The sequence below is a fragment of the Chiloscyllium plagiosum genome, unplaced genomic scaffold, assembly GCF_037043375.1.
Source record: "Chiloscyllium plagiosum isolate Xiang-an unplaced genomic scaffold, Cpla_swu_hap1 HiC_scaffold_14, whole genome shotgun sequence".
NCBI classification, from domain to species: domain Eukaryota; kingdom Metazoa; phylum Chordata; class Chondrichthyes; order Orectolobiformes; family Hemiscylliidae; genus Chiloscyllium; species Chiloscyllium plagiosum.
Window position 1 is genome coordinate 16257798 of NW_028270152.1, and position 26255 is coordinate 16284052.

The 26255-nt window shown below is 39.4% G+C and overlaps 1 protein-coding gene across 1 annotated transcript; it reads left to right on the forward strand.

Moving 5' to 3' along the window:
• Positions 1-986: 986 nt before the first annotated feature.
• On the forward strand, positions 987-26175 carry emc3 (ER membrane protein complex subunit 3). Its single transcript, XM_043707674.2, has 8 exons — positions 987-1152; positions 10195-10252; positions 11592-11685; positions 14025-14129; positions 15366-15447; positions 17878-17957; positions 23467-23549; positions 25693-26175. Exons 1-8 carry the CDS (start codon positions 998-1000, stop codon positions 25819-25821), a joined length of 786 nt encoding a protein of 261 aa, XP_043563609.1. The 5' UTR covers positions 987-997; the 3' UTR covers positions 25822-26175.
• Positions 26176-26255: the final 80 nt, after the last annotated feature.

The following is a 26255-nucleotide window of genomic DNA, read 5'->3' on the forward strand; positions in this document are numbered from 1 at the left end:
GAGTGCTGGAGAAATTCAGCAAGTCTGGCAACATCTGTGGTGAGAGAATTGGAGTTAATGTTTTGAGTCCAGTGTGACTCTTCTTCAGAACTATTTATTGTTTGTTCTGAAGACTCAACATATTCTCTTTCTCTCTTCATAAATGTTGCTAGGCTTTCCGAGTTTCAGCAGGACTCTGTTTGTTTCAGAAACAGCGACAGTAATATTGGGTTTTTGCCTTTATATCTCTGCTTCTCACAAAATGCAGATGGTGTATTTTCCAACTTTTCACTCAAAGGGGTGACCTTTTAGAGGTTTACAAAATTATGAGGGGCATGGATAGGGTAAATAGGCAAAGTCTTTTCCCTGGGGTCGGGGAGTCCAGAACTAGAGGGCATAGGTTTAGGGTGAGAGGAGAAAGATATAAAAGAGCCCTAAGGGGCAACGTTTTCACGCAGAGGGTGGTACGTGTATGGAATAAGCTGCCAGAGGAAGTGGTGGAGGCTAGTACAATTGCAACATTTAAGAGGCATTTGGATGGGTATACGGATAGGAAGAGTTTGGAGGGATATGGGCCAGGTGCTGGCAGGTGGGACTAGATTGGGTTGGCATATCTGGTCGGCATGGACAGGTTGGACCAAAGGGTCTGTTTCCATGCTGTACATCTCTATGATTCAAAATATGTGTTAACAAATGGGCCAATTGTTGTTGCTATCCTACTGTGTGTTACAGATGCTCAAGCAGCTTATGACACACCTCTGAAGCAGGTATGACTTGAACGTAGGTCTGCTTAGCGCAAAGATAGAGACAATATCACTCCACTTCAAGAATACAACCACACAGTTGCTTCCAATTAAACCTGTTGGACTGTAACCTGGTGTTGCATGATTTGTGACTACTCTGCTGTATCAATTCAACGTGCGTGAGAGGGAAGACGAACCTGCGTCAGCACGTTGGACGTATTACGTATGGTGAACGTGCGTAGGTGGAGCTGTGAGTACGTCATTTCCGGCGAAATATGGCGGAGCCGGAGTTGCTGTTGGATTCCAACATCAGGCTCTGGGTCGTGTTGCCCATCGTCTTCATCACTTTCTTCGTGGGCTTGATCAGGCATTATATCTCCATTCTCTTACAGAGCGACAAGAAACTCACGGAGGAGCAGGTTTCTGACAGGTAGCTCAATTGCTTTCTACCCATCCAATGGCCAGCACCCCCATCTCCATGGAGACCATCTTCTTTCCCAGAAGCTCTGTCATGATTGTCAAAAATAATTTCATGATTAATTGAATTTCTGACTTTACGCTGCAAGCTTTTATTTCGAGTGAATTTGGCCGAATGTTCCAGTGTTGCGTTTAAATAATAAAATGTCTCCTGTTTTATTTGCCATTTCGCTTTTCTGACATTTGAATGTCACCTATAAACTTATTAAACTTAAACATTAATACCCGTGAAAAGGTTGGAAAGGAATGGCGAGTTTGGTTTTCGCCTGGGGTTTCTGTATTAAGTGCTCAGTAATTGAAGCACAGTTGATTGTAGTCTAACTTTGCCTAGATACACATGGGGAGTAGTTTGGAGGAGCTGTGTGAAAAGAAGCTGTTCTACACGCAGCGTGCACAATGGAAAAGCGATGGTCAGCCTGAGATGAGCTTTGGATGTTTTGTCGATGTTTGGGTGACAAAAGCAAACTGGGATCAGGACTCACTGGAATTGTAAACACCCTTTGCTGCCCTCCACTTTGTAAGATACTTCATAGCCCTGCAAATGTTGCTACTGTGTTGCATGAACACTAGTTATTGTTTGTGCACTATGTTGATTAGTATTCACAGAATATAGAATCTGAATGAAAAACAGTAATTACAAACATCCAAGTTAGGTGGAATAATTTCTCAGCAAGTGCTCACAATTTTAATTGACATAAATAGACAAGGTCTTTTCCCTGTGGTGGGGGAATCCAAAACTAGGGGCACAGGTTTAAAGTAAGAGGGGAAAGATTTAAAAGAGACCTAGGGGGCAACTTTTTCATGCAGAGGATGGTGCTTGTATGGAATGAGCTGCCAGCGGAAGTGGTGAAGACTGGTACAATTACAACATTTAAAAAGCATTGGATGAGTATATGAATAGGAAGGGTTTAAGGGAATATAGGCTAAATGCTGGCAAATGGAGCTAGATGAATTTTGGCTATCTGGTTGGCATGGATGAGTTGGACCGAAGGGTCTGTTTTTATGTTGTATGTCTCTATGACTCTATTTAGTAAGTAGGTTCCTAGTATGCGTTACACTATGAGCAAAAGTAAATTGAGAACTTGCAATCCAACATTTCTTCAACTGTAAAGCAGTTATGAGTGACTTAACCCATTTTTATCATTATCCTAACAACATAAAAAGTGACTTTTGACTTCCATTATCTCAGATTCATCGAGGCATAGAGATGTACAGCTTGGAAACAGACCCTTCAGTCCAATTTATCCATGCCGACCAGATATCCCAACCCAATCTAATCCCATCTGCCAGCACCCAACCTATATCCCAATCCATGTCCTTCCAAACACTTCCTATTCATATACCCATCCAGATACCTTTTAAATGTTACAACTGTACTAGCCTCCACCACTTCCGCAGGCAGCCCATTCTACATACGCAACACCCTTATCTGTTAGATTTAAGTGTCTTAAATCTATCATGGACTGGAATGATCTTTAAAAAAACTAACTTGGTGATAGTGATCACTTAATGACAGGTTGATGTTTTCATGAACTGGCTGAATAAACAGGAACTGGACTGATCGGAGATGGAACATGCCATGAAAATGACCGAAAGAAATCTGTATCTTCAGGTTGATTTACATCTTTCTAGAAATTTCACATCATATGAAACTTGCTTGCAATTTATCCAGTTTGGGAGTGATGTGAGAAAAGAAAACAATGAAGCTAGACTCAATCAGTAATTGCATTTCTTTGATTCTTTTTACTATTTTCTGGTCATATTTCAGCTACAATGGTTCTTTTCTCTGGGACTTAGTTCATGAATACTTTTGCCTTGTTATCTCTTCTCTGTATTCTAAAGCCTCTCAAAACTAATCTTTTCTGTATTTCCTTTCTGTCTCTCTCTTCTCTCAAATGATATTGTCCTATTTTTTGCTTGCAATTCAGGTCTTATCTTATAGCTCTTATACAGTGCTTAAATACTTTCATGTGAGTAGTATGAAAATGTATGGAACTAGTTTATTTTGAAAGCTTATTTGATGCTCTTAACAGTGGAGGGAAGATGTTCTTTGTGCAGTTGAACTAAATGTTGGACTGGTTTTGAGTATGTTAGCGTACTTTTTAACGTGCTTGACTTTTTAAATTTGGATTATTGGCAGGATCTCAAAGTACTCTAGTCAAAATGTTTAGCCACCATCTTTATCTGAGATAGGTGAACTACTTTACCAACAGGTGATTTTTGTCAGACATTCAAATCTTCTACTTGGTGCTGTTGTTTCATGAAAACTCATGCCCAGCTTGTGAAATCTGTACTAAACTGTTGTATTGTGACACCTTGAAATAGTTCAGTTAGAGTCATAGAGCTGTACAGCACAGAAACAAACGCTTTGGTCCAACTCAGTTCTATGTTCTAAGAAGTGAGAGGGAGGCAGTAGACAGGAAACTGGTTGGTCCAACCTCTGTCATAGGGTCATAGAAATGTACAGCACGGAAATAGACCCTTAGGTCCGATTTGTCTATGCTGCCCAGATAGCTGAAATTAATCTCGTCCCATTACCCAGCGCATGGCCCATCCCTATAAATTCTTCCTATTCATCCAGATACCTTTTAATGCTGTAATTGTATCAGCCTCCTCCACTCCCTCTGGCAGTTTATTCTATACATGCACCAATCTCTGCGTGAAGAAAGTTGCCCCTAGGTCCTTTTTAAATCTTTCCACTCTCACCCTAAACCTTTGTCCTCTAGTTCAGGATTCCCCGCAACCCCAGGGAAAAGACCTTGTCTGTTTACCCTATGCATGTCCCTCATGATTTTATAACTTCTATGCCCTCACTCCTCAGACTCTGACGCTCCAGGGAAAACAACCCCAGCCTATTCAGCCCCTCCTTCAAGCCCCTCTTAGAGCCTAAACCCTCCAACCCTGGCAACTTCCTTGTAAATCATTTCTGAACGCTTTCAAGTTTCACAACATCCTTCTTATAGCAGAGACCAGAACTGCACACAGTATTCCAAAAATGGCCTAACCAATGTCCTGTACAGTTGCAATATGACCTCCCAACCCCTTTACACAATGCACTGACCAGTAAAGGCAAACTTAAAAATCACAACACCAACCTGTTGCACAATAACCTGGTGTTGTGTGGTATTTAACTATGTCCACCCCAGTCCAATACATGGTACCTCCTCATCATGTCTACCATCAACACTATTAAAAGCAAGCATACCAAATGCTTTCTTCACTATCTTGTCTACCTGAAACTCTACTTTCAAGGAACTATGAACTTTCACTTCAAGGTCTCTTTGTTCAGCAACACTCCCCGGGACCTTACCATTAAGTGTATGAGTCCTGCTCTGATTTGCCTATCCAAAATGCAGTACCTCATGAAACATTAAAAAATGCTTATACTTAGTGCCTTCCTGGGTCTCTCAAAGCACAGTGGCTGTTACATCAGATCTGGCAGTTGTTATAGTTACTGCATGGTCTTATAAATACCAATGATATGAATGAGGTAAAAACAATGACTGCAGATGCTGGAAACCATATTCTGGATTAGTGGTGCTGGAAAAGCACAGCAGTTCAGGCAGCATCCGAGGAGCAGATTCTACTGCTTCTCGGATGCTGCCTGAACTGCTGTGCTTTTCCAGCACCACTAATCCAGAATCCAATGATATGAATGGTAATCTGATAGAATTGGGAATGTTACAATTTTCTAGTTTTCTTTGGAAATTACGATGAGATTTTAAAAATCTGTTCAATTAACATATTTCACCCTCAATTTCACGTGATAACTGAAGAATCAACTCACTTTGTAATGCTGAATAGATGCTAAGTTGTCAATGGCATGGAACTTTATTTTTGAATGGTATTATCCTTCCATATTTAAGGGCTAACAAAGTGCTGTTCACTCTGGGATCAATAACTGTTTCGTGGCCTGATTGTGACAATATGACTGACACTTTTAAGTGGCTGGCAGTAAAGCAAACACAAGAAAGTTGCTCCTGTATCACAGCATAAGAAATGGGTTTAGGCCAGCTGGCCCCTCAAGTCTGTCTCTTCACACAACAGCTCCTCTTTCATGTCTTTGTAGTTACCTTTACTCAATACGATCACACCTGATTCATTCTTCTCAAACTGCAAGTGATTTCTGTCCTATTATGGTCACTGCCCCCTAGGGGTTCCTTCACCTTCGACTCCCTAAACAAGTCTGCCTCATTGCATGTTATTAAATCCAGAATTGCCTGTGGCGTAGTGGGCTCTACCACCAGCTGCTCCAAAAAAAACTTGACATTTTCTTGAGATCCACAACCATCTGATTTTCCCAGTCCGCTTCCACACTGAAGTCCCCTGTGATAATTGTAGTATGTTCTTTCTTACATGCCTTTCCTATCTGCTAATTTATTTTCTTCCCACCCCCAACCCCAATCCTGACTACTGCTTGGAGATCTGTACATAACTCCCATTAGAATCTTTCTTCCATTACAGTTCCTTAACTCTACCCACACAGATTATTTGATTCTGTGTCACTTCTTCCTGTCGATTTAATTTCATTTCTTACTAACAAGGCAACACTACCCATTCTGTGCATTTGCTTCTCCTTTGAGAGGCTGTTTATCCTTGGATATACAGTTCCCAGCTCTGAGTCCCTTTTAGCCGCACCTGTGATACCTACAACACCATACCCCAATTTCAATCTGCACTGTAAGCTTGTTTACTTTGTTTCATATACTGCACGCATTTAAGTACAAATACCCTCAGTCCTGCATTGACTGCCCCCTTTTCATAATCTGCTGTGCCTGGAATTAGATTCCTGACCCTTTTCTTATCCTGTGTTCCATCATTTATTCTGAAAACTTGAACGTCTGAGCAAACCCCCCCCCCCCCAACTTTTTATATAATTTTCCATGCAACTGACCCCTTCCCTCCCCCAATTCTTTTAGTTTAAAGCCCTATCTACAGCCCTACTTATATGACTCTGGTCTCAGCATGACTCAAGTGGACCCTGACCCATAGGGACAGTTCTCTTCTTCCCTTGTACTGATGCCGATGTCACATGAATTCAAACTCGTTTCTCCACACCGATCTCTGAACCATGCATTTATCTCTTTTTAATCTTGTTGACCCTGTGCCAGTTTGCTCCTGGCTGACGTGGTAATCTGGAGATTATTACCTTATTGGTTTTGCTTTATAATTCCTAGCTGCTCATATTCCCTTGACAGAATCCCTTTCTTTTTTCCTCTTTCTACCTATATTGTTGATACCTATGTGGACCACAGCAACCAGATCTTCCCCTCCCCCTCCAAATTCCTCTGCAGCCTAGATGAGATATCCTGAATCTGGACACCAGGCAGACAACACAGTGTTCTGGATTCTCTATTCTGGCCACAGAGAACAGTGTCTATTTCCCTGACTTTACTCTCCCTGATTACAACTAAATTTCTCTTTTCTCCTCCCTCTTGAATGGCTCTCTGTACCATAGTGCTCTAGTCTGCTTGCTCATCCTTCCTACAGCTCCCACTCTAATTCACAAGGGAGCAAGAGTTTCAAACCTGTTAGACAATCTCAAGGGCTGAGGTTCGTTCAGCACTACCTCCTGGATCCCTCGACCTGCCTAGCTCACATTCACACCCTCCTGGCTCTGACTACTGATCAAACTTGAGGTAGTTAACTTAAGAAGTGTGACTACCTTCTGAAACACAGCATCCAGATTACTCTTCCTCCACCTGATGTGTCGCAGTGTTCAAAGCTCAGACTACAACTTGTCAACTCTGAGCCGCGTTCCTCAAGCAACTAGCACTTGCTACAAATGCGGTCACTATAAACCACAGTGGGGTCCACCAGCTGCCACATCATGCAGCACATCACCTGGCCCAGGTTCTGTACTTTAATTCCTTAGTTCTTTACTTGATTTTAAAAAAATATTTTAAACTGTCTTTTAGTTTGTAGCCTGTAAATATTTGCGCTCTTAACTTCAATCCCAAAATAACCTATAATAGTCAAATTAGAAGCAATCACCATCCAATGCACCTGTGATGTCAGTCTATTGTGCTGGGCCCAGATTCTCAGTAGGGTTAAAATCAACTAGCCGAAACGTCGATTTTACTGCTCCTCGGATGCTGCCTGAACTGCTGTGCTCTTCCAGCACCACTAATCCAGATTCTCAGCTTCAGTTGTCATGGTTAAATAAAACTTACAAACTATGAGCCAAAAAAACATCTTGTTCCTCTCTGCACTGAACTCGCACGTGGCCACCAAATCCCCTGAACTATGTACTCACTTATGTTAGGGACCAGGCCAGATCCTCCTCAAAATATTTCAAGAAAGTAGCCCAGACTCTAACTTTTTCTTATTTTAAAGGCAGATGTGAAGTGGGTTTTCCAGGGATGGTGCAACTGGTCAAATCACTTAGCTTTACGCAAAACAATTTATTTAAACACTACAGTTGAAACACAAACAAAAGAAAGCAGAACTTAGATTAGATTAGATTAGATTACTTACAGTGTGGAAACAGGCCCTGCGGCCCAACAAGTCCACACCGACCCGCCGAAGTGCAAACCAACCAAACCCCTACATTTACCCCTTTAACCTAACACTACGGGCAATTTAGCATGGCCAATTCACCTGACCCGCACATTTTTGGATTGTGGGAGGAAACCGGAGCACCCGGAGGAAACCGACGCAGACACGGGGAGAACATGCAAACTCCACACAGTCTGTCGCCTGAGTCGGGAATTGAACCCGGGTCTCTGGCGCTGTGAGGCAGCAGTGCTAACCACTGTGCCATCATGCCGCCCGTAACTATTGGAAATCTTAACTGGCCTGATACAGCGACTATTACTAATTAACTGTTCCAATATTGTAGCATCCCATAAACACACCACTTGGCAAAAAGGTAAAGTTAAACACAGATTCTTACAGACAGGAGGGAACAACATCCAGAAAGATATTTCAGAGAAAGTCCGAGGAATCCTTTACTGAAGCTTACAATTCTTCTGGACTGGCACAAGTTGTGACTGCGACAGCTAAAAAAAATTCTTTTTTTTAAACCTGGGAGAATTGGTTAGTCCCCTTCCATTGTTAAACTTTTTTTTATATAAAAACCCAAAGGCCTCTTAAACCTAGACTCTGGCACCCCTGCCTTTACAACCTCTCTTGAGGAAAAAAAACCAAGGACCTCAGATTACAATGGGATCGTGATTAGATGGGCCAGTGGACTGAGAAGTGGCAGATGGAGTTTAATTTAGATAAATGCGAGGTGTAACATTTTGGGAAAGCGAATCTTAGCAGGACTTAATGGTAAGGTCTTAGGGAGTGTTGCTGAACAAAGAGATCTTGGAGTGCAGGTTCATAGCTCCTTGAAAGTGGAGTCGCAGGTAGATAGGATAGTGAAGAAGGCATTTGGTATGCTTTTCGTTATTGGTCAGAGTATTGAGTAGAAGAGTTGGGAGTTCATGTTGCAACTGTACAGGACATTGGTTAGGCTACATTTGGAATATTGCGTGCAATTCAGGTCTCCGTCCTATTGGGAAAGATATTGTGAAATTTGAAAGGGTTCAGAAAAGATTTACAAGGATGTTGCCAGGGTTGGAGGGTTTGAGCTATAGCAAGAAGTTGAATAGGCTGGGCTGTGGGGTGACCTTAGAGGTTTCTAAAATTATGAGGGGCATGGTCAGGGTAAATAGACAAAGTCTTTTCCCTGGGGAGTCCAAAACTAGAGAGCATAAGTTTAGGGTGAGAGGGGAAAGATATAAAAGAGACCTAAGGGACAACTGTTTCACACAGAGGGTGGTATGTGTATTGAATGAGCTGCCAGAGGAAGTGGTGGAGGCTAGTACAATTGCAATTTTAAAAGGCATCTGGATGATATGAATAGGAAGGATTTGGAGTGATATGGGCCAGGTGCTAGATTGGGTTGGGATATCTGGTTGGCATGGACAAGTTGGACCGAAGGGTCTGTTTCTGTGCTGTACATCTCTATGACTCTGTGACAAAAATAAACATTTTAGAGTGACAGTCTGAGTGGGACGATGCTCTTGCTCTGGATGGGATCTCTACTTCCTGACCGTGTAGAGCTTACTGATCGTGCACTTCCAACAGGCCCTTTCTGAAAAGTCTGATTTCAGGTCGTCTTCTAGTCATTTCTTTGGTGACATTTCAGTGTACTATCATTGGAAATCATGAAATTGTGTGGGACATGGGGTTTTCTTTAAGGGTGAATGAGGAAAATGCTTTGATTTGCTTCTTTTTCAAATAAACTCATTTGATGGTCGAAGTTTGAAACAAGATTTGATTCTGAAGTGCTGCCACAGTTTAAAGGAAAACTTGCGGAGGTGTATAATAATTCCAGCCAAAAGTTAACAGAAACAATTCTGGATTTATCTTGAGCATGATATCAAATGTTAAATTTTTATACTTGCGCTGAGGAAAATTCTTCCAGAGACAATTGGGCTCAGCATGAGAATACTCAAAATATGGCACCCAAAATGTTTTACAGCTGCTTAATATGTTGTTTTAGAAAGGGATAGAAAAAGATCACATTATAAGATAATTTGTGAGTGAAAGATGCATTTCCAAAGATTATGCTCAGTTTTAGTGCAAAGTAACACAGAACAACCACTGGATGGAGCCTATGCCAACTTAAAAGAATTTGAGTATAAGAAGATTAGAAATGCACAGTTTATGAAAGGACTCTACTGGCATGGCAAGCCTATTGCTCACTGAACCAGTGTTATGTCCCTATCTTTCTTTATATATGCACCATCATATTCTGTTGTGTACCCTGCGCTTTCTCTGCTCATATTTGATGCCATTCTCTGATCAAAGGCTCAGAAAGGGAAGTTATTTTTCAATAAATTACAGACTAACCAAAATTCTGTATCAGTATTTGATATGTCAAAAATGCATGATTATTTTGAAGGTTATCAGATTATTTATGTCAATTTTGATATTTTCATCTCTCTGACAAAACATCAATTTCCTTTGCACTTAATGTGTATTCTGTTAATTTTTTTTGCAGTCAAGTTCTGATCAGAAGTAGAATCTTGAGAGAAAATGGCAGATATATCCCAAAACAGGTGACTCTTAACTTCTTTACTTAATCCCACAAAAATTACATTTTGGGCCTTGGGCGAGTCAATTAACGCTCAACTCATGTTTAGTTTTGAGCCATTGTCGTCGATTGTTAAATTTAGTAACAGAAATTTTATTTTGTGAACCATGTGCCATTTTGCAGTCTCAATGGTAGATATCTGGCTTATTTCTCCTCAGTTCTTGATTTATTACAAGGCACAAAGAAGTCCAAAGATTCAACCTGTTGTTTTTTTTTATGTATCAGTTTTTCAAATTTTATCCTGAAAAGTATTGGCATCTGTAATAATCGCTCTTGTTTAGTTCAAAAATGAGAATATTCAAATTCTTTTTTGCTTTCTAATGGCCTTATTCTTTTCAGTTTTTATGTAGAGTATATGATATGCAGGACTTACCTGTACCCCACCCCCTTACCTCCCTCCAGGGTCCCAAACAAGCCTTCCAGGTGAGACAGAGTTTCACCTGCCTCTCTTCCAACTTAGTTTACTATATCAGGTACTCCCGATATGGTCTTCACTGCCTCGGGGAGATCAAACGTAAACTTAGGGAATGGTTTGCTGAGCATCTCAACTGGGCCTGCAGGGGCCGACCATACCTCCCAGTCACCGCCCATTTTAATTCCCGTCCCACTCCTTTCTGACATGACCATCCTTGGCCCCCTCCATTGCCACAATGAACCAAGCTGCAAATTCATCTTCTGCCTGGGCAGTCTACAGTCCAGAGGACTCAACATTGAGTTCTCCAGTTTCACACGACCTCCCCCCCCCTCCCCCCCCCTCCCTCCCCCCCCCTCCCCCTCCTCCCCCTCTTGGAATCTGACTGTTGCACACAAACAGCTGTTCAAAAATATCAAAGCAAACCAATCCTCTTCTCACTTAGTGGCCATACATGCAACATCTTCAATGTGGTTGCACTGATTGACAAAGCCACAAAGACCACATGCTCACCTTATTCTTTTCAAGATGCGTTGAGCAGTAGGCCACTGGAAGATACTTAAAATGTATTACAGATACCCTTGTACAATTAGCTTCTCCCCACATCTTTTCCCCCCTCCCCCACTCCCAAAAAAAACTGTAGGGCCTTCCCTGAATAGTTCAGATAAATTTGGTTTTTACTGAAAGATTTCATTTTCAGGATAAAGGAAAGTAATGATTTTATGTAATCAATCGAAGTACCAGATCTGGATTGAAACACGATACCTTCATATTGTATTCAAATTTCTGTGTAGGTTGGATTCTTGCTATATATTTTTAATGAGCAGTTTTTGCTTTTCTCGTGTACTTACAGTCTACACTTTGACCTGACTCTCTCTCTTTAAATTTCCAGTCCTTCCTAACAAGGAAATATTATTTTAACAACCCAGATGATGGATTTTTCAAGAAGACCAAGAGAAAAGTTGTTCCTCCTTCCCCCATGACCGGTAATGTGTTTTTACCCTTTGTTTGGAGGGTATGTAATCTCTTTCATGGGAGATCCAAACAGAGGTGACTGTAAGGGATGCCTTAGAAATGTTTGAAAAAGAGGAGTGCACTCTCATTACATTAACCAATTTTTTATTGCAAAAATATACTATATTCATAAAATCTTTTTCTACATTCACAATTCAAAAGCAGTCTGTACAGTCCTTGCGTATCAAGAAAACCAAAACATTGGTATTTGCAAAAACCAAAGGCTCTTCTTAATCTTGTAAGATATTATTTACATACATTGAAAAGCAATGAGAGGGTCTGGTAACTGAACAGACCGATGTTATTATTCATAAAGACCTTAGACCATGGTCTCTTCTCCACCACCACCACAAAGAAAATTTGATCATTTATCCGATTTTAGTTTATGGAACCTTGTAAAGCCTGCAGTTGCCTTCCACATTGCCTAGAAAATAATGGTGACTGTTCTTGAGATTTAGCGACTGTAAATGCTAATTCTTAACAATGTGTACATTTTTTAAAAAGCCATAACTAAGCTAGTTGAAGAATCCGACAGCAGTAGAGTGAAAAGTGGTTCGGTAGTCACTGGTTGTTTCTGTCCTTTGAAGCTCACATTAAATTTCCATCATCCTTTACCCAGTTTGTGGTGAGAATGTCTTGGAATCTTTTACTGAAATCATCCTGATTTCTATAAAGACTTAAAAAAAGGGCACCAAGTCCAGCATTTCAAATGGTTTTGGCTTCTTTCAAAAAAGCTACAGCTGACACATTCAACATATGTCTACCTCTTCAAACACTGATGGATCTGCTTTGCTTCCAACATTTCTGTCTTTATTAAATCTGGATTCATAAAGTCACAGTGAAGATAGGGATGGGGGGAGCAAATTCCCCTCCTCAACTTATTCATCCCAATTAGCAGCTACTCATTCTCCCAGGCTGACCTTTACCTATTTCTTTGTCTTCCCAACTATTGTTCTCTAAGTCTGAGCTCCATCTCCAGCTATTGTTTTTTCCGCCCCATCTTCAGCATATATACCAACCTTTTCCGAGCTACATTCAGTTCTGAAGAAGGCTCAATGGACTTGAAATGTTAACTGTGCTTTCTCTCCACAGATGCTGCCAGACCTGCTGAGTTCTTCCAGCAATTTCTATTTTTGTTGTTTTCAGTAATATATCACAGAGTTAATAACTGGACTTTTATAGAATGATGCATTATGACAATATACTAATTGGGACATGCATTTATGATACCACCAGACATCACTTTGTGCTTTTTGGTGATATACTTTTGGGAAAAAAACAGAAATTACTCAGCAGGTCTAGCAGCATCTGTGGAGAGCCAACATTGTTTTTGTTTCTGATTTCCAGCATCTGCAGTTTTTTTTTGTTTAGTACTTTTGAAGAATCGTCACACTTGAATGTGGAAAATGTAGCAGCCAATATACACAGCAAGGTCCCACCATCGGCAGTATGATCATGACCCTATGATTTGTTTTGGTAATGTTGATTGTTGGATAAATATTGGTCAGGTCAAGGGAGTAACTCCCCTCCTCCTGTTCAAAATGGTACATCCACTTGAGGGACCAGATGAGGCATCTATTTAATGTCACATGCAAAAGGCTATGTAGAATTTTCTCAACATTGTATTATAATGTCAGCTTTGATTTTTTATGAATTTTCCAATGTGAAATTGTAGAATGTTGATCTATACCCCTTGTTTCCCACAAAATCATATTATTTTAAATGATCGATTTTTACCTCACATGGGGGATGTGCCACATGGCTCCCAACTATTGTAGAAATGGTACCTGAGCAAGGGTTTTTGCTTATTAGATTATTTACAGTATGGAAACAGACCCTTCGGCCCAACAAGTCCACGCCAACCCTCCGAAGAGTAACCTACCTAGACCCATTGCCCCTGACTAATGTACCTAACACTGTGGGCAGTTTAGCATGGCCAATTTACCTGACCTGCACATCTTTGGACTGTGGGAGGAAACCGGAGTACCCGGAGGAAGCCCACGAAGACACGGGGAGAATGTGCAAATTCCACACAGACAGTTGCCCAAGGTGGGAATTGAACCTGGGTCCCTGGCGCTGTGAGGCAGCAGTGCTAGCCACCGTGACACCCCTAAAGTGTGGAAACAGGCCCTTTGGCCCAACAAGTCCACACCGATCCATTCCCCTATTCTATTATCCTATATTTACCCCTGACTGATGGCAATTTAGCATGGCCAATTCACCTAACCTGCATACCTTTGGAAATGTGTGAAGAAACTGAAGCACCCGGAGATGAGGCTAAAGCTTATTAACTTCCATTTCATATTTTCAGACCCCACTATGGTGATGGATATGATGAAGGGCAATGTGACCAATGTACTTCCTATGATCCTTATTGGTGGTTGGATCAACTGGACCTTCTCTGGTTTTGTTACCAGTAAGTAAAGCACTGTAGCACTGTGGTACCTAAACTTAATTGTTAATATCATGTACTTAAACTGATTCCTAATGTCTTTGGGCAACCATCAACTGCAAGTAACCTCCTTTTCCCATATCGCTAAGACAGTTTTCTCCAACTGAGTATTGAGGAACAGAAACTAAAAATTCCAATCTCTTGTAATGACTGCATTGTTCAAACCAGTACATTGCAGAGCTTTAAGACCATCTTCAACCCACATCTGAGGTTCAACCTCCTATCTCTTATCCAGATAAAGACCACTTATCCAACCTCTGTAACATTATCTATCTGTAGTTAGCCTCCGTGATGGAACCCACATCCATATTTTTGACATCTTTGGACTTAATTTCTCTAATGTTTGTTAGTTTTACATTCTGTACCCTATATGAACATACTGTTCATCCAAAACTCAACTTGCTTGTGCCATGTTCTAAGCCAAATCTTACTTAACCCATTATTATCATCTTTGCTTACTTACATTGGCACCCACTACTTAGTACATTGCTTTTAAAATTCTTGTCTTCATCTACAAATCCTGCTATGGTTCTCAATCCTCTCTGATTCTAAACCCCATAGACCTACCTCCACTGTTAAAATCTTTTAACGTTCTGTTAATGTAAGTTCTCAGGTGAGTTTTTCAAACTTTCAAAATATTCACTGCCCTACAGGATAAATTTTGTCCAATCTCTATGGTCTTTCTTCCTATTCCTTCATGGGAAGTTGAGTCATGTCCCCTCTGAATTTTAGTTTTTAGGAAATATTCATTCAATGGATTTTCCCATCAGTTATCTTGACTTCAATCTGCAATTTCTCTATCATGACTGTTGCGTGGAAATTCATGCAACTGTTCCAAGCACTGATTTAATTACATTGCATTTATTAATGCAAAGGGAATGTACAATTGTAGATCATGTTAGTCCAAATGCCAAGATTTTTTTTACTTGAGTTGTTATTGTCAAATGTACATTGATACAGTGAAAAGTATTGTTTTGTGTGCTAACCAGACAAATCAAAGCTTGCGTAAGTATCAGTAATAGAACAGAATGCAGAAAATAGTGTTGTGGCTACAGAGAAACATCCTCTTTAATATGAAAGGTCCGTTCATAGGTCTGATATCAGTGGGAAGAACCTTTATACCAACAGATTCAAGGTATAAGTTCAGAAAATCAAAGGTGGAATGTTTTTGCAAATAAAGCATTTCTTTTTTCTCTTCAGCCAAAGTTCCATTTCCTTTGACGCTGCGTTTTAAGCCGATGTTACAGCAGGGAATTGAGCTACTCTCACTGGATGCTTCCTGGTATGTTGACAAATATGCGTAAGAAAAGTCAAGAATCGGGAAAGTGCCAGTCAACACTTATCCTTGATGCTTTCAATATCATTTTTGTACATACTTTAACAATTACTTTTGAAAAAAATCAGTGAAACTTTCGTAAGACTTAAGAAATGGAGCCTTCTGGGGTAAAAGGCTAATTACTGTATCATTCACTATGTTAATGGACCCAAAGGTAAATATTAAAATAGCTGACCTATTGGCTTAGAACAGCATCCTCATTGATAATTGGATCCAAGCCTGATCGTAAAATGAGAGGCAAGACATAATGCTTTTCCTTGACAGTAACTTTATTTGCCGAACAAACTGTATCTCAAATCTTCTGACCCCACTCACCATGCCCCAGCTTTTCCCTTTTTATATGTATTCAAAGACAATCAATTAACACTGTCACCTATTTATCCTCGATGTTAATGATGTAATGGACTTGATATTAACATTGTTTCAAATCTTGCATTTCATTTTGACAATTTCTTCCAGCTATGATCTAAACATGTCCTCCATTCTTGACAAACTATTATTCGTTCTGGATTATCAGTAGATAAACCTTCAACACCTTAAGTTCTCTTCCTAAATCCTTCTCTTTTGCACCTGCATCCAGCCATCTCCTCCTTAGTATTCACCTCTTATTATCCCCATAAGGTGCTCAAAATGTTTTTCCTTGAATCACAAGTACTACAGAAATAAAGATCGATTTTAATGAGAAATAGCAGACATAAACAAACTTGTGAAATTGGTGCAGTGGATCATTTAACCCTTAGAATCTGCTCTTCCATTCAATAAGATCACAAGATCTGATGTTTTAAATTCCACCTTACATGTAACCCCCCACCCCCAAAATGCTTCCAATGCTCTTACCTAACAATAATCCATTCACTTCTGACTTAAAAATACTCAATGACCCTGCTTCCACAGCCTTCTGGGGCCGAGAGTTCTAAAGTCACCCAACTTTGAGGGAAAAAAGTTATCCTCATCTCTGTCCTGACAAGGTAACTCCTAACTTTAATGGAGTGCCCCCTCGTTCTGGATTTGTCCATACAGGAAATATCCTTTTCACATCCATTTTGTGAAAGCATTTTAGGATTTTGTATGCTTCAATCAAGCCACCCCTCACTTTTCTGAACTCTAGTGGACACCAGCCCAGCCTATCTGACCAGTCCTCCGAAGACAACACACACAATCAATGTATCAGTCTAATGAGTATGCTCTGAACTGCCTTTGATGCATTTATGTTCTACCACCAAGGAAGAATAGGGGAAGCAGCTAATTAGAGGGGCTGAACCCAGTTTTTAAAAGTTGAGGGAAAGGGATTGAGGGAGAAAGTACAAAAGTATGGTCATGTGTTTGAGGGAATGGTTATTTATGGTGAAAACAAGATCAAGAAGAAATTAATGAGGACTTGGTGCCTAGAAATGGTCGCTTTTCACAATAAATAGGACATATTAAAATCTTCCCTGACTACTAGCCATTCAAATGCTTCAGTACTTCTTTAGTGTCTCCTCTGTTTTAATTGATGTTGAATTAAAGTGGCAAGTCAATTATAGACCCTTGAGACTCCCGTCTACTAAAAATTCAGTATGTTTATTGATTTTTAAATGGAAATAAGATCAATTGGGTCATTCAAGACTCCATTAAATTCCTCATGAGTTTTATATTAATGTTCCTAAATCTATCTCTTCAATTCCACTTTTAACATCTTTTTGTTTTCTAATTGTTTTCTTCAAATACTCACTACTCATCCATGTAAAATGTACTATGTGAGTTGCAAATAGATTTTTTTAATGGTGGCAGAGTGGAGAAATTCAAATTGTCGCTTGTCCACGTAATATCATTGAATGCGGTCATCGCTGTGTAGACGTAATGGACTGTCAATTTATCTGCTGTGATACAGTTAACCAGTGACTGAACAAAAGAATGTTGAATGTGCTTTGTTTTCTCAACTGTCAAATAGCATCAGCTTATTCAAACATAGCACTAAGCTATATCAAGAGTAGCTCCATATTCATAGCTGGAATGTTATCGTCCCATGCAGGATTGAAGGTTTAGAACAGTCACTGCCCCTGGAATCATCCCAAGGGAAATCTGTCCTTCAGTCAAGAGACTAGAGTATTTCGAAGAACACAATATACAGAGAAAGCATGAGTGACAAATCATTTGATTTCAGTTGTGAGAGTTTGATTAGGTTTTGTGTTGCTGGATAGAAGCAAGACAAAAAGAGAAAAAAACTTACATAATTGATTATGCCTTGATAATGTTTGAACATTCAACATTTTAACTCGAGGAGGATGCTTCTGCTGTAGCAAGAGGTAGACAAAGTTGAGGGAAATTGTCATGTTTACTTCTAATGTTGTTTACTCCTTCCAAACTAACATTATGTTGTTTATTGTTTTTACTTAGGGTGAGCTCTGCATCATGGTACTTCCTGAACGTGTTTGGGCTCAGAAGCATGTATTCTTTACTCCTGGGACAAGATAATGGTAAACATTAACAATTCAGTCTTTATGTTTTGATAGGTGTACATTAGACATTTTGGAGGCAATGGAATCAAGTTGAGACATTTTTCCACAAAAAGAAAGCTTAAGCTTCATTGACCTATGTATCTAACAATTCACTATTAAATGGCATTGTTAGAGAATGCAGCTCATCTTAAAAAAAAAAAGCGCTGTGATTGGTCAATTTAAATGGAACAGCAAATAAAATAAGCCATGTCTTATTTGGATGAGAACAGAAAGAAGGAAGAATCTGAAATTGAGCATACACAATTTATCATCTTTATTGCTATATTACAATTCTTGTCACCCTGCTATAGCAAGGATATTGTAAAACCTGAAAGGGTACAGAAAAAAATTACAAAGATCTTACTGGGACTGGAGGGTTTCAGTTATAAAGAAAGGCTGGATAGGATGAATCTTTTTCCCTGGAGCAGATGCTGATGGGTGAACATACACAGGTTTATAAAATCATGAGGGGCATAGGTAGGGTAACTTTACCAAAGGTAGGGGAGTCCAACACTTTCGGGCACAAGTTTAAGGTGAGAAGGGAGAGATTTTAAAGGGACCGGAGGGCAAACGTTTCATACAAGGTTGGTGTGTGTATGAAATGAGCTGCCAGAGGAAATGGTAGAGGCAGGCACAATTACAATATCTAAAAGACATTTGGACAGGTACATGGATAGGAAAGGTTTGGAGGGATATTGGCAAACAGAAGCAAATGGGGATGGTTCCGTTTAGGATATTTGGTCAGCATGGGCAAATTGGACCAATGGTCTGCATTCGTGCTGTATGACTCTTGGGGGATTTAATGCAAAATAGTTTTTCTGTTGCATCCTTTATGGTGTTGATAGACTATTCTAAGGTACCTTTCGGATATTTTAACAGAGAATTAAAAAATAACAGTTGGGCTTGAGTGATCATTGGGCTCTACCACAACTTGGTTCTCAAAACTTAGTAAACTGAGATCTTTGACTCCTATCAGAACCTCTAAATTATATGCATCATGGTCTAGCTGTTGTACTTTAATCAAGTTCGTGAAAGGATGCAGTGGCATCATTTGAAGAAAATAGTCAATTCTCCCAATGCCTGAGCTAAGATTCCTCTAACCAACACCATTAAAAAGGAAATTAACCAGTTCATCTTATTGCTGTTCCTTGGATTTCACTACAACTAATGATTCTTCACATGCAAAACTGCTTTAAATGATTCGTTGTGTACTGTGGATTATGATAAGATAAAATCTGAATGTTAAGATTTTATCTTAACGTTTGAAAAAAATGTTACGATTCTCAACTACTGTTATTAAACAGATGGCTATGGAACTATTTTCCATGTTCTCTGGTAGTCTTTGGCAAAACACATCAACAGCCCTATTTTTTAACAGCCTGTGGAGACTGAAGCTGGCAGGTGTTCTGAAGTCTCAATGCACAGTCACCACAGACTCGCACCAAAACACATTTCAAAGTGAGGAGGAGGAGAAAAATATTCTGATTGTTGGTAGCATTTTATTTCAAAAAAATCTATGATCCTTTGGCATTTATTTACCCAAAAATATGTAAGCAAGAACAAAATAAAGAAGCTGTATTTATACAACACGTTGGAACATTTTTAAAAGATGTGATAATGTCTTTCACATTCAGGCAATTGCTTGGGTGTGTCATGCAGGCAAAATACAGTGACTGTTTTATGCACAGCAAGCTTGCAAACAATTAGTAAACTAAAATACTAATGATTCAGTAGTCTGGATTAATAGCTGCTTTTAGCCAAACAAGCGAGTGAATGTCACATTCTCAAAAGAATATCATGGCTCTTAAACTTTTTTAACGTTTCTAAAATACTTCTTAATCGATCTACTCAGATATTATGACACCTCTGGAGCAGGTGAGACTTTAACCTGGGCCTACCTAGGGGTAGGTACAGTGCCGCTGTGCCAAAGAGTCTTTTAAGCATCTTCTCTAAGGGCAGTTGAACATAAGAGATGTAGGTGTGTCCAACTTAGTAATTTTGTTGAATACTGTGTGGCCTGAATGAGGTCATTGAAGATTTAAGCTATGCCTGCTGAATTCCTGATCTCAACCTTCAGTCCAATCCTGCTCTGACCTCAATACAAGCAAAACACATGTGTAATGCTACAATAATGGTGTGATTTGTAATCCTGAGCATGTGTGAGGGGGAATTTGGAATCCGAAGTAGAAGATTCCACTTTGTGGCAACCGATATTTGTTCTTGGACATCTCCCAAAGATTGCATTTCATGAGCTCAGAAATTACAAATGTCTTTTCCTGCCTTCAAGTTTTCTTTTTGCTTGTTTCAAAAAGGCAGTCTGGATAATGAAGAATAAATATCAGCCTGTAAGAATTAGGAAGATTAGAACTCATGAATAGCAGAAGCCGTCTCTGATGTTTTATCAAGGCAAAAATGATCATTCATCTTATTCAGTCTGTTCCTTCAATATTTTAGTTATCAACACACATGATTTAACATGTTGAGTAGAGGAAATAATTACAGATAAAATTTCAAAGCATGTTTGGAAAGCCTAAATTCCAGTTTTCAATCTTATCTAAAATATTTCAGCAACTTGTATACAATGGGATGTGATTAAAACTGCTTATACTAATTCTTCCTAATTTAGGCCTGAATTTAATTTCTTAATAGTTACAAGTGCAGCAATCATTTACTTGAATTGCCATAAAAACTCACCTTTTAACATTTTTAAGTTGGCATGAATTTATATCCTCCTGATATAAATAGCTGTGTTATCAGTTTGCACAGAGAAGACATGAGTCAGCAATTTCATGTATGAGTCAGATCGATAATTCAGTGCACTAAGTACGTTCGGATATGATCTAAGTAAATCCCACAAAGATCATATTTAGCTTGGGACAGCTGGTGGGAAGTTGATGTGAGCTAATCTATTGAGGGGTCCATATCAGGCTGTACTGGATGGAGTGAAGACTGAAGAAGGGATAATAATGGTGTCGTCTTCTCACCTACCTTCCCTGCTTCTCCCCTGCCTGCCCCGCCCTCCAAACATATACAAGCTTTGTTTTCATGAGCTAATAATGACAAAAAGAAGTCAGATGATTGCCTTGGCAACATGCCATTCATATAATTGTTCCTGCAATGGCTTTGGTTTGCCCTCTGAGTTTGCTAATCTGGGTTACTACTCATTGTGTTTGTATGCCTCAATGGGGTAGTGCCTTATAAATTAAATCCTGTTGCACCTGGAGTCATTACAAAATTTAAAGATTTTAAAAATCACCCAATTTGCCTGTCACTTTGAAAGCAAGGATCAAGTTTCTGTACTTAAGAATTAGTATTTAATACAAAATAAATTCGAACAATGATAAACAATTATGTCTTGCCAATTTATAACTTTACTAGTTAAAACTCTAACCCCTCTGTATACACACAAATGTACAGACAGGCACAGAAACACATGGGTGTTATGCGAAGACTGGGAAGGCAGTTTCCTGAGATGATTCTTTGCTGATTAGAATGCTGCTTTCTTCTTGATCTTCATTTTTAGTACTTTCACTTGTTTGCAAGAGGCATAGGATAAGTGGTTTGTGCTTATAAATTAAAAGTCTCAACTGACAGCAACTGATGAGCAGAAATAAACTGGCTATCTCAAGCATAAAATGCTTTTCACTGCAGAGCAAGCTCAGCTCCTTCCTTTCTAGAGATCTGATAACTTCTGATAAACTGTTCATCTGGATTGGAGCCAATCACAGTTATTGGCAGGTAGGATGTCTTATCCTCAATAACTCTTCACCATTTTACAGACCAATCAATAACTTGTTGCTGGCCAAATCTCAACCTCTAAGTCTCCAGCTCAGTTGTAGCTAAGCTTCAACTGCTTGAACCAAATGCTGTGTAAACAGCACTTACTTATAATGAGGGTCATGTAACGTCTTTTTAAAATGTTCAGGAATACTACAAGCAAGCACGGTGGTACAGTGGTTAGCACTGCTGCCTCACATTACCAGGAACCTGGGTTTGATTCCAAACTTGCGTGACTGTGTAGAGTCTGCATGTTCTTACTGTGTCTACATAGGCCTCTCTCTGGGTGCTCTGGTTCATTCCCACAGTCCAAAGATATTCAAGTTAGGTGAATTGGCAAAGCTAACAAAAATGGCCCTGTAGTGTCCATAGGTGTGCAGGTTAGATGAGTTAGCCATGGTAACCATTATGGGAATTGGGGGTGTGGAGTTTCTTCTGAGGGTCAGTGCAGACTTGATGAGCTGAATGGCCTCTTTCTGCACTTTAGGGATTCTGTGATTTTTGTGAATCCTTGGTTTTTAAAACCATTCTTTTTCCATTTCAGAAATATAGTAATGTAAAGCGGTACAGATTTTACAGTACAAATCCACATATAAACTCAAAAGGAAAAGTTAGGCTGGGTTCAAGCTGGAAAAGTCATAAATGTTGTGAGAACGCCTCTGGACATTGCAGTATTCCCCTGGTCTATTATCATAGTCAGCAAACGTTTAGTCTGTATGATTTTTGCTAACAAGTTAGTGGATTGAGGAAGAGGGAAAATTGGGTGAAAATGAATATTTGATTATGTAACTGGTGCTTTTAATGTAATCTAATTAGAATATTCTAAAAGAGTGGTATAATTATTGGCTACATAATGATAAAACTCCTATTTCATAAGTAGTATATTTCCAACCTCGATAAGTGCATCCAAGTTTAGGAGTGGAAAATAAAATGGAAAACTTGCGACTCGGTCAACAACCATTAGTATCTAGCATCAATATTTTGGCATGACCAAAGTATTTCTCCCATTGGGCAGGAAGTGTTGCATTGTTGATGAGGGTGTAACTGTATCAAAAGGGGAAATAATAATGCAACCTGTAAACTGTACTACAAAATTTTGTGGTTGTGCTCAACAGCTTCAACAATATAACTTTGACCTTGAGTACAACTCACAGTTGTATAAAAATGTTAAGAAATGTAGAGTATCAGTCTTTCATAGAATCCCTCCAGTGTAGAAGCAGGTTATTCGGCCCATCGGGTCACACTGACTGTCCAAAGAGCAGCCCACCTTAAGCTATCCCTGTAATTGCGAATTTCCCGTAGTTAATCCACCCAACCTGCAAATCCCTGGATATCATGGGCAATTTGGCATGGCCAGACAACTTAACCTCATCTTTGTTTATATGTTGGATGTAGTTTGGTGATGTGGGTTGAAAATTAATTGTAGTTTTAAGTCATTTGCTTACACATATTTCCAGTTTTTAAAAATCTTTTTAGTTGCAAGAAATTAATTAATTTTGAAAGCACCTTATTAATTTGTGGTATTCATTGTACATGAAGAATAAAGCACACTTGTACAAAGAATATTGCTGTATGTATGCTTCTACAATTAATGGGGTGAAACTGAAACATAATATTTGCACAATAGACCTAGAAAATGGCTTAATCTGTTTTTCTGTCCCACTTTGACATGGAATCCAGTGAATTCAAATGACCTTTTGCACTTTTATAGCTGCAGACCAGTCTCGCGTTATGCAAGAACAGATGACGGGTGCTGCAATGGCAATGCCTCCTGATACAAATAAAGCATTTAAGGTATGTGGATTTACATGCATTTTAATTATATATTCGATTGCAGAAGAAATAATCCATTAAAGACTGTTGATTTGGCAAATAAAGTAGAATGTGGGAAATGTGAAAATATCCACATTGGCAGTAAGAATAAAGATGTAAATGATGAGAGTTTGCAAAGCTCTGAGATACAGAGAAATTTGGGTGTTCTCATACATGAATTATGAACATTAATCTGCAGGTGCAGCAAGTAATTAGTAAGACTATTAGGAGTTTATACACTCAGACCTCATTATCTGTGAGAGATAGGCGCACACACTCTTTGGATAACAAATCTCCTGTGTACTGTGAAAGACTATTCAAAGAATTAGATGAGACAGTAGGAAAAACTTAAGATGGAGTCTGGGACTGAATTTGCAAGCGCACAGATCTGTACGTAGCATATCATTATGAGGACAAAGTAATTAATTACAAGGGAAGGTGAATATAAAAGTAGGGTTTTTCCTTCAGCTACACCAGATGTTATGCTGGAGTACTGTGTATAGTATTGGTCTCTTTAGTAAGGAAGGATGAAAATGTATTGGAAGCAGGTCAGAGAAGGTTTACTTGACAAATACCTGGAATGGGCAGGCTGCCGAATGAGAAAAAGTTGGACAGGCAAGGGTTGTATCTGCTGGAATTTAGAAGAGCAAGAGGCAACCTGATTGAATCATACAAACCCTGAGAGGTCATGACAGGATGGGATTGAAAAGGATTTTTCCACTTGAGAGATTCAACAATTAGGAGTTACTAGATGTAGGTTTGCTCGCTGAGCTGGAAGGTTCATTTCCAGATGTTTTGTTATTCTACTAGGTAACATTTCCCAAAGAAACCCAAACATATAAATTGAAAGCAGGAATTTTCAGCATTGCTTTGCCTAAGCCCCACTGAAGATGTTACCTAGTAGGGTAACGAAACGTCTGGAAATGAACCTTCCAGCTCAGCGAGCAAACCTACATCCAAAACCTCAACCTGAGCTACAAATCTTCTCAAAACCCGATTAGGAGTTACTGTTTAAAAATAAGGGTTACCCATTTACAATATTTTGCTCTGATGCTCACAAGTCTTTAAAATCCTGCTTCTGTTTGCAGATATAGTATTGATGTGTAAGGGATTGAAATCTATCATGGATTGATGGGAATGTGGGATAACCATATTAGCCATCTAGGCCAGAATGCCCAAAACCAATGTCTATCTGTGTTAAATTATTTCAGCTCAGCCTTAATATGTTGGGGGAAAGGTGTGCATGGTAAGTGTATGTGCTGGAGAGCCAATCACTACAAGTTAATGCAAATACAAAAATGCTGGAAAAACTCAGCAGATCTGGCAGCATCTGTGGAGAGAGAAACAGAAATAAAATCTGATAGGGATTCTTCAGGACTTCTGCATTTGCTTACCACATACTAATGGTTGGATAAAGTGCTCCCCAACCCTCCTTGTCCGTCTGTATTTGCCTCTGTTTTGCTTTTTCTCTCCACCTGTTCAGAGATATTATGACATCTGTTTAGCAGGTGGGATTTGAACCTCTTGGCTCAGAGGCAGAGCCCCCAATCATCATTTCTGTGCTGAGTCAAAGGACGTATTTGGTTAACAATGTTGGAAGATGCAACAATGCTAATGAGTTTTAATGAGAGGCACTTGCCTTAACAAGGTCTAGTTTATTCCATGGTTACAAAAGGTAGTAGTTTGATTGGCTATTGAGACTTAGCTGTTATGTCCATCGAGAGACACTGATGACACATATGCATGTCTCCATCAGAATCTTGAGTTAGTCTTTATTCCCCACCACGGACTACCAGACATCATTTAGATTGGGTGGAGCTTAATGCACTCTTCAATATTAAACCTTTCATAGTGATTATCTTGCATAATGGACAAAATGAGAGGCTTTAATGTTCTGTGTTCAACATTTATATGGGCTTGTATGTGAAGAATAGCTGAAAAGGGTCTTTAGGCATTTAATTGCACGAGTATGATTGAGCACCTTTGAGAGATTTGAGAAATTTAAAGGGGGAAGAAAACATGAACAATTTAAAGGCATATAACAACTTAAAGATGAAATGGGAAATAGAGGGTGGAGGAGATAATATTCAATAATACCTGCCTCAAGTGTTTTTTAATTCTGTAGGCTGAATGGGAAGCTTTGGAAATAACGGATCATCAGTGGGCCTTAGAAGAGGTTGAAGAGGAACTCATGGCCAAGGATCTTAATTTTGAAGGGATGTTCAGCAAAGAGATTGAGACGTCGATGTTCTGAAGCATCTTAACCAGTGGCCTCCAATCGTAACCTCCAGCTTCCATAACTTGTGTTTGTAGTAAGACTGACATTTCTGCTGAAGTCTTAAAAAAAATCACTTGAAAGCATTAGAATCACTTGTCGCCGCTTCAAGTTACACAAGCCACTAATTTGATACTTTACTGTGAATTTGGAAGTTCCGTGTAAATCGGGATCTTGTATGGATACTAGACTAGAAGAGATTGTGTCGTTTGTTCCAACACTTGTTGGAATTGACTCTCATTCAATCCATAAAGATGCAAGTTATTTAGAAGCCCTTAGTGTCTCTGACCAAATGTACTGAATTCACTTTGTTTATAAAAGTATAAAGCATAATTTTCTCATGGATGTAAGTGTGTTTCTTTAGGATAACATCTGTTGCAGTATGTTCTATTAGGTTAGTCCTGCATTGGTTC

Bases quoted from the DNA above. Each gene is read 5' to 3' on its own strand.
- emc3 (XM_043707674.2), top strand. From the start codon at position 998: ATGGCGGAGCCGGAGTTGCTGTTGGATTCCAACATCAGGCTCTGGGTC. The intron at 14,130-15,365 runs GTAAGTAAAGCA...TTTTCTCTTCAG, and splicing joins CTTCTCTGGTTTTGTTACCA to CCAAAGTTCCATTTCCTTTG. The intron at 23,550-25,692 runs GTATGTGGATTT...TTAATTCTGTAG, and splicing joins ATACAAATAAAGCATTTAAG to GCTGAATGGGAAGCTTTGGA.